This window comes from Carlito syrichta, unplaced genomic scaffold (genome assembly GCF_000164805.1).
Source record: "Carlito syrichta isolate Samal-C Ts95f unplaced genomic scaffold, Tarsius_syrichta-2.0.1 Scaffold305157, whole genome shotgun sequence".
Lineage (NCBI taxonomy): Eukaryota > Metazoa > Chordata > Mammalia > Primates > Tarsiidae > Carlito > Carlito syrichta.
The window spans coordinates 755,118-767,860 of NW_007249253.1; the positions used below are offsets into that span (position 1 = coordinate 755,118).

At 34.3% G+C, this 12,743-nt stretch overlaps 1 protein-coding gene across 1 annotated transcript in view; it reads left to right on the forward strand.

Annotated features, from left to right (window-relative positions):
* The first annotated feature begins 2,825 nt into the window (after positions 1-2,825).
* Positions 2,826-12,743, forward strand: part of LOC103263560 (cell adhesion molecule 2-like) — a 151,065-nt gene continuing 141,147 nt past the window's right edge. Inside the window, exon 1 of the mRNA XM_008061236.1 lies at positions 2,826-2,895. Within this exon, the coding sequence (XP_008059427.1) occupies positions 2,826-2,895 (70 nt within the window). The remainder of the gene's footprint in view (positions 2,896-12,743) is intronic.

A 12,743-nucleotide genomic window follows, 5' to 3' on the forward strand; every position in this document is an offset into this window, starting at 1 on the left:
CTTCTTTTATTGAATATGCAGAGAATTATAATTGGGCTAACAAGCCTGGTAACCTGGCCTCTTTCCAATTATATTAACCAACCTAGTCTAGTATTAGCTGCCTGAACACACACAGAAACACGTATAGAGCTTTTGTTTTCCTTTCTATTTTATTTTGGAACTTACCCAATAATCTAAGAATAAAATCCCCTTCCTTCATGAAATGCCTGAGAACTGTCAATAATTTAACTTCACAAATGTAAAAATTTATTTCCTCTAACTTTGTTTTGCTAATTCTAATAAAAATTAATTTTTATAAAAGACTGACTGTATTTGTTATATATTAGATGCTAATTATTCTTGTCCTCTGAATTTATCAGGGTTTTTGGAAAATTTTCTTTGAAGTCATGCTAACATTTTTTGAATGACAAATTAGAGTTTGAAATGAAGTTTTTCTTCACATGAACAAGTCGATGTATTAACCCATTTTACATTTTCTTTGAAATTGAGGCAAGCAATGTTTTAGCATAACCTAAAAATAAGTCAGTCAGCTCTATCTAGTCTTAAAATCAATACAAATGAATCCATATGTAGATGAAGCTGCTTCCTAATGATTAATATTCTGAAATCTACTAATACTTTATCAAAGAATCCAAAACTGAATGTTTAATCAAAAACAAACAGTACGAAAAGTTAAATAAAGTAGTTCGGGGTTTAAAAGCACTAAGATTTTTCAGTGTATCGGGTATTGAGAACACTGGATTCTGCACTTTTCTTTCTCTCCTTTTCTCTTTTTCTAGTTAAATCTTATTTTAGAGCATTCCATACACTTGCACATTTTCTTTCCAAATATTCAAACCTCTCATCTGCAATACATAAGGTATTTTGTCAGTGGTTTTCCGGGTAGAAATATGAAAACAACCTGGAAATCTGTCCTGCAGAAATAAAACATCACTACACTGTATGAGATGTGCTATAACGAGTATGTTGCAGATTTGCTATTAGCAGAATAAATACTACAAATAGCTCGATGACGGGAAATAGTCCTATATGCTCAGAAGCTGACATTGAAGAGGGAGTGGAGATATTTTTTACTTCTCTATATTGCCTCTAATGTTTTGATATGCATCAACGTTATTCTTAAAATTGAACAATAAAGCAATAAAGTGTTTTCTTCGTTAAAAGAATATAGATTTCCTAGTAAATATAAATGTCAAAATATAAGTTTTAATATTAAATAGTTTAGTGACTCTAATGGGTTTTAAATTTTGTGAGTTTTTACATTATATTTAGTAAAAATATTGCCAAATAGCTAATTGGCAAATTTTGGATCTTTGATTTTTTTTCAATCTTCACTACAATGTTGTGATTATTCTCCTGCTCCAACCTTCTACATCCATTTTAAAGCTGTGGAATAAACAGGATTTAGATGCACTTAAGACAAGAGTTTAGCCAGGCTCAGTGGCTCAGCCTGTAATCCCGCACCTTTGGGAGGCTGAGGTGAGTGGATTGCCTGAGCCCGCGGGTTCGAGACTCGCCTGGGCAACTTGGCGAGACCTCATCTCTACAATAAATCAAAATGAGCCGGGCATGGTAGCACGTGCCTGTAATTCCGGCTATTCGGAAGGCTGAGGCGGAAGGATCACCGGAGCCCAGCAGGTCGAGGCTGTGGAGGCCAGGAGAGGCCAATGCACTCCAGTCTGGGCGACAAAGTGACTCCAACTCAAAAAAAAAAAAAAAGACAAGAATTTAATCCACAGTTTCTGAAATAATTTTGTTTTCATTTCAGTTATTTCTGTCTGAGAAAATGTTTATTATTTTAAAAATAGGATGTTCTTTTTCTAATGAACTAGCAGAAGATATATGCAAATAGTAAGACAGTACTTATGGATGAAAAATGAAATTCTCTGTAAATAGCCTGGCATGTATGTAGACTTTCTAAGTTTTTTGTATTTGGCTCTATAAACTTGGAAGTATGATTATAAATTAAAAGTTTCTCTATGTAGCTTATAATTGCTAGATTTAAAATCTAAATTCAATTTTACTAAAGGTCAGTCTACCAAGCTTCTATTTCTTAATTGGAATAATGTCATTTAAAGTAATCCAGTTTGTTAGTGTCACAGCTATATGGACAGTCCAGTACCAAAATAGCTGAAGTTTGAGTTTAAGGAATTACATGATTTTGATTCGGCTTTGTAGAACTTACGCTTCCAATTTAATTGATGAATCTGTTTCTTAAACCCCAACAGCATAAGCTAGTATTTTAGAGGACAGTCTTTGGAGTCATATACATTTAGGATCAAATCCTAACAACACTTTCTTCTCAAGGTTGTCATTTTTAAGTGGCAAAAGTATGAAAAGTGCTCAAAGTCTGTCTCTGACATTTAGCAGCTGGACATGGAACTCAAAACATGGAAATGACCTACCTTGTAATTTATTCAAAAGTATGGGGTTATGCTTTGTTCAATAGTATTAAGTAACATACTCATAATAAAAACATTAATTAATCTATTTAAAATATGGTTAACCATATTTAAACTAAATACAAGTATTTAATTGATTATTCACTAACATTTAGAGTTGAGAAGGACATAGAACAAGAGTCATCTGTTAAAGAGTTTTGTGAGTTTTAGTGTTTGGTACGTGTGCTATGTGGCTTCTGGCTTACTTTTTCTTATTCAAGGATTTTAATCATACCCTAACAAAATATAAAAATTGTCATTTTTTTGTTATGGGTCTGATGCCTCTAAAGTGTGTTGATCATGTAATTCTAAATGCACCCTTTAGACTTTAATAGCAATGGCATCTCGGTTTGCTTGCTGGTCAGAGACTCTGTCTAACATCTAATGTCTGTTCTCTTCCTCTTGTGCAACCTTTCCTTGGCTTCAGCGGCTGCTTCCAAGAGTAAAGTTAAAGGTGAGCCCCAGTTCTTTCTGCATGACTCATCGTCATCCATATTTCCGCTCAGGCTTCTGAGTCCTCTTAAATGATGGAGCCAATTCCGTGGGCGAAAATGCTATTTTAACATATAGATGTTGCTCATGAATTCCTACAAATACAAATACAAGTTATTTCAATTATTTCGTTTCTGATCTCTGTCTGTGTTTGCATGTCTGTTTGGCTGTGAGTTTGTTTTCTTGTTTCGTTTCTTACTTTATTCCCAAGGGGAATAAAGTGCTTTGGTGCACTAACATTTTGCCTGTTGACCTCTGTTTCCTTGATAAAGTTGAGAATTGGGGGAGAAAAAAAAAACAGCATAAAATAAAGCTGATGGAAAGTCTCAAAATGGAGCATGCCTTCGGAGAATTATGTGAAAAGAAAATTTAATCCTCTGAAATTCGAATATTATAAACTGTGGGTTTCTATTTATGTCTTTTCTTCCATTGTTTTAGTTGCATTATGTTTATGTTTGCTTGAAACCTGAAAATATATTTTCATGATAGAGAATGTGCATGTTCAATGCCCAAAATATCTACCAAAGAGGAAAAAGACTTTTGGCTTAATGTGCCCCAGTTTTTATGGGTTTGAAAAAATTCAAATATATGTATGATATGGTATCATAGATTTATCATTTGTGTTTCAATTTCATACTCTCTAGAAAAATTTCTATGTTTTTAAAAAATCTTTTGTTTCCTCTTCTTAAGTAACAACAAAAACATGCTTTTTCTTTAGGTTCTGGTTCCAGTTTGACATAGTTTTAACACTATGACAAAGGCCTAGAAATGTTGCCCCCTATTGGTAAAGCCAAGTCATTATCAAACAACTAATATTTTTCTAGCAATATATTTGTTTATAGAATACTAAAGTTATAAAAGATAAGATGGAAAATGTATTGTCACCTTTCCTATCGCCTCCTCACAAAGCCTAGTTTCTTGTTTCAGTAAATATGGTAGAAGAAATAGCCCATCTTTGCCACAGTAACTTTCTGTCTGGCCGTGAACAGAAGAAATACATACATAGAACGATTAAGAAATTACTGATAATGATACATGTGTATAAATATACATGTGCTTATATAATAAAATGTTTAAAATTATAGTTTTAGGAATGCGGAATTAAAAACAACATAAAATAATATGCGAATAGTGGGGTATAGCCTATATGCGAATCAGCACTGGAAACGCTGGAGCACACTTAATGCAGGAGGTGGCACTTGATGTAGTTCTTGATGGATGGATAGGATGTACATAGGAAAATGTAGTACATTAAAAGAGGAATCAGAAGGCATAACTCAAGGTATGGAAGCAAGAGCAAGTACAGTTTATTTTAGTATAGTGAGGAAACATTTTGAATGAAACTCTGTGCTTTTATAAGAAAGTAGAAGAAAATGAATTTGAAGATGATCCAATAACAATGGAGTGAACATGCATCATTACAGCGTATGATCATATTACAACATATGAGCACATCTAGGTTCACATCTTCTCAAAAACAATGGAAAATAGTTCAAATTATAAAAAGCAGGTTGCAAAATATTAAGTATGGAAAAACCATTGAACCATTTCATGGGAAGATTACAGCCACATGTTATATTACAGGTATCTATCAAATCATGACGGACTCAAGCTAGCTAGGATTTTGCAATGCAAGCATATTTCTGTACCAAATTCAATGTTTCCCACACTTCACTTCCTACTGTTCCACACCTACTCATTTTATTTGAATCGCCTCTTCCCACTGATATACAAAATAAGCCTTCAGGGGGTTTTGGAACATAGTTTACCCTATGTTTATATTTCTGTACCTACAAGGAATTATGCAGGCAAGAAGGGACACTTTCTAAAATTAACTGTGCCTCAAGTAGAAATTGAAATTTTATTTCAAACTATTTTTGAGAAGATGGATATTATGTAGAGATAATAAAAATAACTACTCAATGCTTGTATTGTCCAATTTCTATGTCAGGGCAAATGGTTTTCAAACAGGAGAAAAAAATGTGACTAATAGAAAAATAAAACCTAAGATAATATAAGAGCAGATGGTTGCTTAAAAACAATCATTTCTTCTGGCCTAGAAAAAGTACTTTCCAGGGAACTGAGGGAAGTTTTAGGGAGGATTCTATCTCATTTATTTATCCTTCTGGAGTCATGCAAGTGTGGAAACTCCTGGAACATTGGAGAGGACTGTGTTCTGATTTTTTTTTAGGCCGAATGATTTCATTTTAGAAACCACAGATTGATCAATTTGACCTCAACTTCCCAATAAAATGTTTAAACAGACTCTAAAAACAGTAGTTTGTGGGTTTTGAGATTAAAACAGATTTCACTGGGAGTCAGTTAGAAATTATTAGTAATAGCATGGAAAATTACCTCAATTTTTCTCCGCCCTTTTAATGTGGGTAGCCATTCTCTGGGGGCAATATTATGAGCAAAATATATCTGAGTCTTATCAGATAATATAACAACTACCTCATCTTATCTCTGTAGAAACTGATATTCTGAAGATTCTTTAGTAGCCGAATCTAATGATGATTTCTCAATCACCATATTACTAAGTGTTTCCTGTTGAATATATACAACTGCTCATGATTTTGCACTGGCCTTGGTTTTAGTGTCTCTATACATACTTATTCTTTACTTTTAAACTCTTCTTTGCCTCCTTTTTTTTGTCTCCTTCTCTATCTTGGTCTGACATACAGGTGTCAGTCAGGCCAAGCCTTTGATTCTTACAAAGTCACTGATTGCGGTGTTGGTCCGGGCTTCTAACATCCCCTTTGAGAAGTGAACTTCAATTCCTACAAAATAAAGGAACCAATCATTTTCTAGATGACTGAGTGCCCACAACCAACCTCTCTCACCGTTTTTGACTGTCAAGAGGAAGATAAATGATCCAATCAAATGACTTCTCTGAAGACTTAGAATTGGGAAGAATTTAAGAGGGAATTATTTTGGAAATAATAGTAGACCAGTAGAGCTGGTCGATCAGTTGTTATTCTTTATACGTAAACTTTGAACGTGGATTTAATAAAATGCATGAACTCAGAGAAATGAGAGGAGAGAATGGAGCAGGAATGTGCCCAGTGAGAGATGGAGAGTTTTCTGATGGTGCTCAAGGTTTTTGTTCTAATGTATTTCTAAGGCTCTGTTTGTTACCCAAACACCAAGGGTTCAGTCGAGGTCCTGTTCCTTGCCACACTGAAGGCCAATCACTGAGTCAAGTGTTGCCAGGAAAGTTTTTTATTTGGGTGACGTGAGCCAAGGAGAATGAGAGGTTCCATCTTAAATACATCTCACCATCCTACTGAAGTCAGTGGGTTATATAGTGGGTCAGGAATGTAGAAAACAGGAATTAGGGAGGGATCTGGCATCTCGTTGTCTAGTTGTGTGATCTGGTGAGTTTTTGTTTTTTTCAAACTGTAGGCCTGAGGGTCAGTTTCCTGAGAAAGAAACTCAGATAAGACAAATGCTACGTTTCAAGGTTTTAAGACGAGAAGGGTCAACTAATGCTATGATCTCCTCCACACACAAAATTGTAACCATTTGTTCTATAGGGAGTTGAGCCGGTTTCATATTTTATATTTACCCTTTGGGTCTAGGAAACAGCTCTCTTTTAATTAAATTTTCTAGATAGATCTCGCATGCTTAGGATCAAAAGAGAACCAATTAAAATTCGTTTTCTTTCTTTAAAGTTGGCTTAATTGATTTATGTTATCGCTTTTCTGGACTTGAACTTACTATTAAACTCCTATCTGATATTTTCATCACTGTGCTGAACATTTCCACTTTAATATTAGACACTGATATTCTTATTTACTTATTTTTTTGCAAATCCGAGCCCGCTGGGTTTACTATCTTCTCATGACACCAACGTCTGTCTAACTTCCTCGGGTTGAAAGATTGGAAACATCTTTCACTTCTCCTAAATGGCTCTCACATCCAATCGATTATCAAATTGCCCTAATTTTATCCCCAGAGTAGTTTTTGCATAGATTTTTATTCTTCAAACCACTCATTCCTTGGAGCTTGCCTGAAGTAGTTTCTAACTTGTCTCCTGTTTCAGTTCTCAACAATCTGCAACCTTTCCTACATTTGTATAGCATGCTGAATTTAAGTAAGATTGCCAGTGGTTTGCCACTTTGAGAGAGAGAGGGAAAAAATACCTTAGAGTACTCTTAAAATTTCTTTGTATAAAATAGTTTTATTTTATTCAATTATAAATGTATAAAAATAGACTAAATGTATCTTAATGGTTGTTCCAAAATCTTATACAATTTTAAATAGTTTTAACACACACACACACAAAATGTAGTCTTTAATCCTGATTTGGGGGTTTTGTTTTTCATTCAAAATACAGCAGCTATAGTGGGGATAAATTTTATGCTATTTCTAGGATACTAGCCTTTAGCTATTATTTTCAAAGTGAATGTCTTAAATCTCAACAATCGTATAATCATTATTCAGTGCTCAAATAAAAATTAGCATAATTACTCTGACTTTGCTTAAGAATTAAAAGATAACTCAGAGCCCTCAGCCATCTAAATTGAGATATATATGTGGGTCACAAAAAGAATCAGTATTTCAATTTACTGGGTTTTTTAAGTAATAGTCATACATAATGTTATCCAGTACATAATTTATTCAGGTGAGAATATTTTAAAAATCTGATATGAAATCAAAATATGACTTTTAAAATCCCAAGTTACCCATCATATTATTATACCTTTTGAAGGTGAATTGAGCACCTAAAAAGCTCAAGTTGAGATATTAATTAAAACTATTCTAAGATTTAATCTTGAAGTTGAGACACTGTTCAAACTATTCTAAGATTTTAACTTAAGTGGGTTAACAATATTTTAGTTTGTATTATATAGTTTATTTTCTATATTAAGATTTCCATTTTGTAATCAAATAGCTTTAGATTGGAATTCTGGTTTTGCAACTATGGATTTGGGCACCTGGACAATTTGACAAACTCTATTGAACTACACAATATTCATTTGTTGTGGCAATTGTATTGGCTAAAACACCAACAATGATTAACCTAGAGAATAGTACATTGTAAATACTCAGAAAATTTTACCCATTACTACTGTTATTATCATCATTACTCTGCCAATTTAAATGATATCTTTGAAAAAAAAATAGCAAGGATAAAAACATGTAGTGCAAGATAAGTTCAAAAACTAGAATTTTTCTTCAAGTATCAGCTATATTTCATCTTCATAATGGCATTCATATATTTACATTCATTATAAAATTAAAATAAACACATGTTAAATAGGAAGGATTCACTACGTGTATATATTTGTAATATATATGTGATGTTTGTTTCTTCACTTTTAATATGAAAAACCAAAGTGTATAAATGATATTATTAGAAAATTTCAGCCCAAAGTCAAAAGAAAGAAAAAAACTTAAGAAAATTACGACACAGAGAAGTTCATATAATACTTAAAATGTAAAAATACCTTGTTTTATTATCAGTGAAGAAATTGAGTAAGAAGGGCATAATATAATTTGTTTTGAAAAATCACAACTTCTTTTATTGAAGCTATGTTTAGTTCTTAATTTAAAAAGTGTAAGAGAATTATTCAAACTCTTGCAAAACAGCTATTTTGATCTTTGCCAGAAATAACTAATCAAGAAACAATTATTGAAGCTTATGCTTATGCTGCTGCACAAGACTGACCTCAGGGAATGTATGTCAGGGATATTGGACACATGTAAGGGAATTTAAATATCTCACGTTTCTGTAGCACACATTTTACTAAGGTCTCCAAGTAGAAGACCTTCAGATCATACCTTTAGGAACATTGCTTTCTTAATCTACCTTCTAGTCATCTCACTTCTCTAGGAAAATTGCTGAAGACATTGCTTTATATGATAGTGTAACAATACTTATAAAGACATAATTTATTACTGCAGTCTTTGTTCTTTTAAAAGAGTGAATAACAATAATAATTACAAAAGTTAACCTTTCCTAAAAGTTACTGTGCCAGGTATTATGCTAAGCATTTTAGATGTGTCATCTATTTCAATCTCCACAAAACCCTCTGAGATCAGTGCTGTTATTATCCTCATTTTTTAAATGTGGGAAATGAAGCAGTGTTGAGAAATTTGTTTAAGTTCACAAAGTGAATCAGAGGCAGGGCAAACATTTTAACTCAGACATACTGACTCCTGTAATCAAGCTTTTGATCTAGTAAATCCTTGAAAGAGACAAGGTTCATCAATATTGCAATTTATTTGAACCTCATTTATTTAAATACATGTATCTAGAAACCACCCATCCAGATAGGAGTAGAGTGGGAAGTGGGAGTAAATAGAATGATGATGAGTTGCTAGCAGAAATAAATACATCAGACCAACTTAGTTGGGTACACTGGCCAGAAAAGTATTCTCCAGGGAGACTTGTTAGTTCTCATTTTTTGTTGTTGTTTATTTCTGTTTCTTCTGGGTCTCCCATCCATTCACCTGATGTTAACCTCACTTATTCCCTCTTGGGAAAGTGAGAAGGTAATTAATTTCTCCATAAGATGAATAATGTTCTAGAAGAGCTTCAGGCACGGCTCATGTGAAATTCTCAACTCAGAAGAGTCGAACAGGGGTAAGGTGTGCTCATAAAAATGGCACTATAAAATGACCAGTGGGTCAAAATGGAGATACTTTCTGTTGTTTCTAAGTGCAGCTTCTTGTGACATGGTTTCTGTGTTTCATTTCTCACTGTTGAGGGATTTTAACATGTATTTGCTCTATGGAGTATCTCTTTAAATTCTGTGGGTATAATTGGTCCTCTTCATGTTGTGAAATACAAATGAGTCTGGGTTACAATGGAAAGACACCTCGAGATATTCCATTTACAAATCTGAAGGAATATGATTTCTGGTTGATCTTACGACTCTGCCTACCTCGGCTCTCTTTTCTTCTCGAAACGCAAATATGAACTTGAGTTTTGCTGTGGACATGTGGATAAACACAACTCATTTGTCACCAAAACAGGACCCAGTTTTGTAGAGCAATTAGAGACTAGTTTAAGCATTGCTACTTTAAGTTTATGTCCTCATTTCCACCATAAATAAATCATTATAATACCTTTTTTTTAACTCTGTCTAAACACATCTCATTGAAAAGGCAAGATCTTCTGGGACCCGATTCATTCAGTTGGTTTATGTCATTCTATTATGCTAATAAAATTGGTATTTGCTTATTCGACAGCTGCTGTATGGGGGTTTAGAAAGTCTGTAATTAAAATCCCAAGGTTTGTGACTTCTTACAGATTTCTAAACAGAAAAGGTTTATAATAAGGAGAAACACAGTGATCAATGTGTAGCAGTTAGTTGGGCATTTAGGGGCGTTTTTCAAACAAATGCTATAAAACCAGAAGTTAAATTACACTAAAAATAAATGCCATTTTATTTTTCAAATCAGAAGGAGTTATGATTATATATTTTTACTGGAAGGAAAGTTCTTTGACTTGACCCCCAATATAAAATACTTATAACTAGCAAAGTGTGCGATTAAAAGCTTTGGGAGAATGTTATTAGAGTTCCTGGATTCTAGTAACTCTTCTGCTCTTTATTTACTCTTTAGTCATTTATAAAATAGGAATAAGAATATCAGTGCAACCTATCTCATAGAATTATCATGATCCAAAAGAGGGTGTGAAGCACTTTTAAAACAGTCAACTGATATCCCAGATGTAAGTGACTTTTTATTAGATCAGGCATAACCATAGAGAATATCTTGACATTCAGTGGCAAATGAAATGTGGCCCCAGTACTGACTCCATGCCAGTGACTCGCATTGCATGAAAAACCTAGTAGTCAGATCCTTTTTATGCGTTTTTTTTTTCCTGAACACTGTTGGAAAGTATAAAGCAAACACGTTTCTTCATTTGATAAATTTTCGTTGAACATCCATATTGGGTGTCTTCGTTCATTTAGGCTGCTATTTTAAAAATACCATTAAGCTAGGTGGTTTACAAACATTTATTTCCTACAGTTCTGGAGGCTGAACATCCAAGATCAAGGCACCTTCCTATTCAGTGAGGGTCTGAATAGGAAGGTGAGGGTCTGTTTTGTGGTTCATACATGGTGCCTTCTAGCTGTGTCCTCACACGGTTACAGGGGAAGGACAGCTCTCTGGGACCTCTTTTATAAGGGTATTAATCCCATCCTGAGGGCTCCTCCCTAACTACCTAATCACCTTCCAAAGACCCATCTGCTAATGCCCCTAGGGACTTTTTTGTAAGGGTGATCATCCCGTCATGACGGCTACCCTTCACCACCTAATCATCTCTCAAATACTATCTCATTGGTGATTACGTTTCAACATGTAAATGTTGGGGAGACACAAACATTCAGATGTAGCACTGTGCTAAGACATATTGAAGAGAAATCTATCATCTGTCTATTATCTATCTATCTATCTATCCATCCATCCACCTATTCCTTATTTTTTACTCTGAATCTTCCACTCATTCAGTCATTCATACATTTCTTTATCCAACGTTGCCAGGGACTGCCGGAAATATATCAGTAAAAAAAGAAGTTACATTCTGTAGTGTGTTACAATGTAGTAGCCATGATAAAGATAAAATAAAGCAGAAGAAAGATGTAGTAATGCGTGGGCAGAGTATAGGAGAGAGTGGCTCTAATTTTGAATAGGGAGACCAGAAAAAGAGGCATTAGGACAGAGAATTGATGTAAGGAAGCAAGCCACGTGGATTTCTGGGAGAAGCTTCCCACGAAGATGAAACAGCAAAGGACAAAGGCCTTAAGGCAGTAGGGGCCTGATTTATTCCAGAGACATTTCACAGCCCTGTGAGACTAAAGGAGCATGATCCTAGGAGAATCAATAAGTGAGAAGGTCATGGAGGGAATGAAGACACAAGCCATATAAAGATTGTGGTTTTCCTTCAAATGAAATGGGGAGAGGCTGGAAGTTTGAGCAGAAACGAGATATACAAATGACTTAGTCTTAACAAGATAAGTTTGGCTGCTCTGGTGAAAAAAAGACTGCATGAGAGTTGTTAGGATGCTTTTCCAAGAAGCTAGGGAATGAGCAATGATGGTAGCATTGGAGTTATAGCAATGAAGGCAGAGTTAAGCCTAGTAGAATTTGCTGCCTGAAGTGGGACAGGTTATAAAGAGTGGAGTGTAGAACAGTATCATTTTTTGTTGTTGTTTGTGTTTGTGTTTTCCTTTTACATTTACATTTACAAGATGGAGAATTTGCATTTCCAAGATGGAGGGTTACATTTACAAGATGGGGAAGACAGAGAGGAACACAGTAAAATAAGGGAGCTCAGTTTTCATCATGTAGAATTGAAGAGCCCTATTAGGCATTTAATTATGCATGATGAGTGGAAGTTGGCTTAATGAATGTGAGATTGAGAAAAAAATTCTATACTGTAGTTAAAATAGCTGGAAATTATTAGTCTATAGACAGTCGATAAAACCGTGAGATGGGAGCGCATCGAGCTCATGAATATACAGAAAAAAACAAAAACCTTAGGATTTGAGTTATCATCTATCCTGACCTTAAAGAGATCAAATAGATGATATATGTCAACAAAGAAGTCAGAGTGGAAGAAGAAAAAATAAATAAATCAAAGAGAAGAAATTGTCATGCAAAAGGAAGTGGCGGAACTGGACAAATGCTCTTGCTGAGTCAAGATAGAAGAGGATTTGCCCTTGGATTTAGCAGTGAGGTCTATGAGAACCTTGGTAATTGCCAGCTAGTATACAATTTAGAAAATAATCATATAATCACCTGAAGGTATATAAATTTGCTACTGTAAAATGATGGTACAGTGAGATTTAA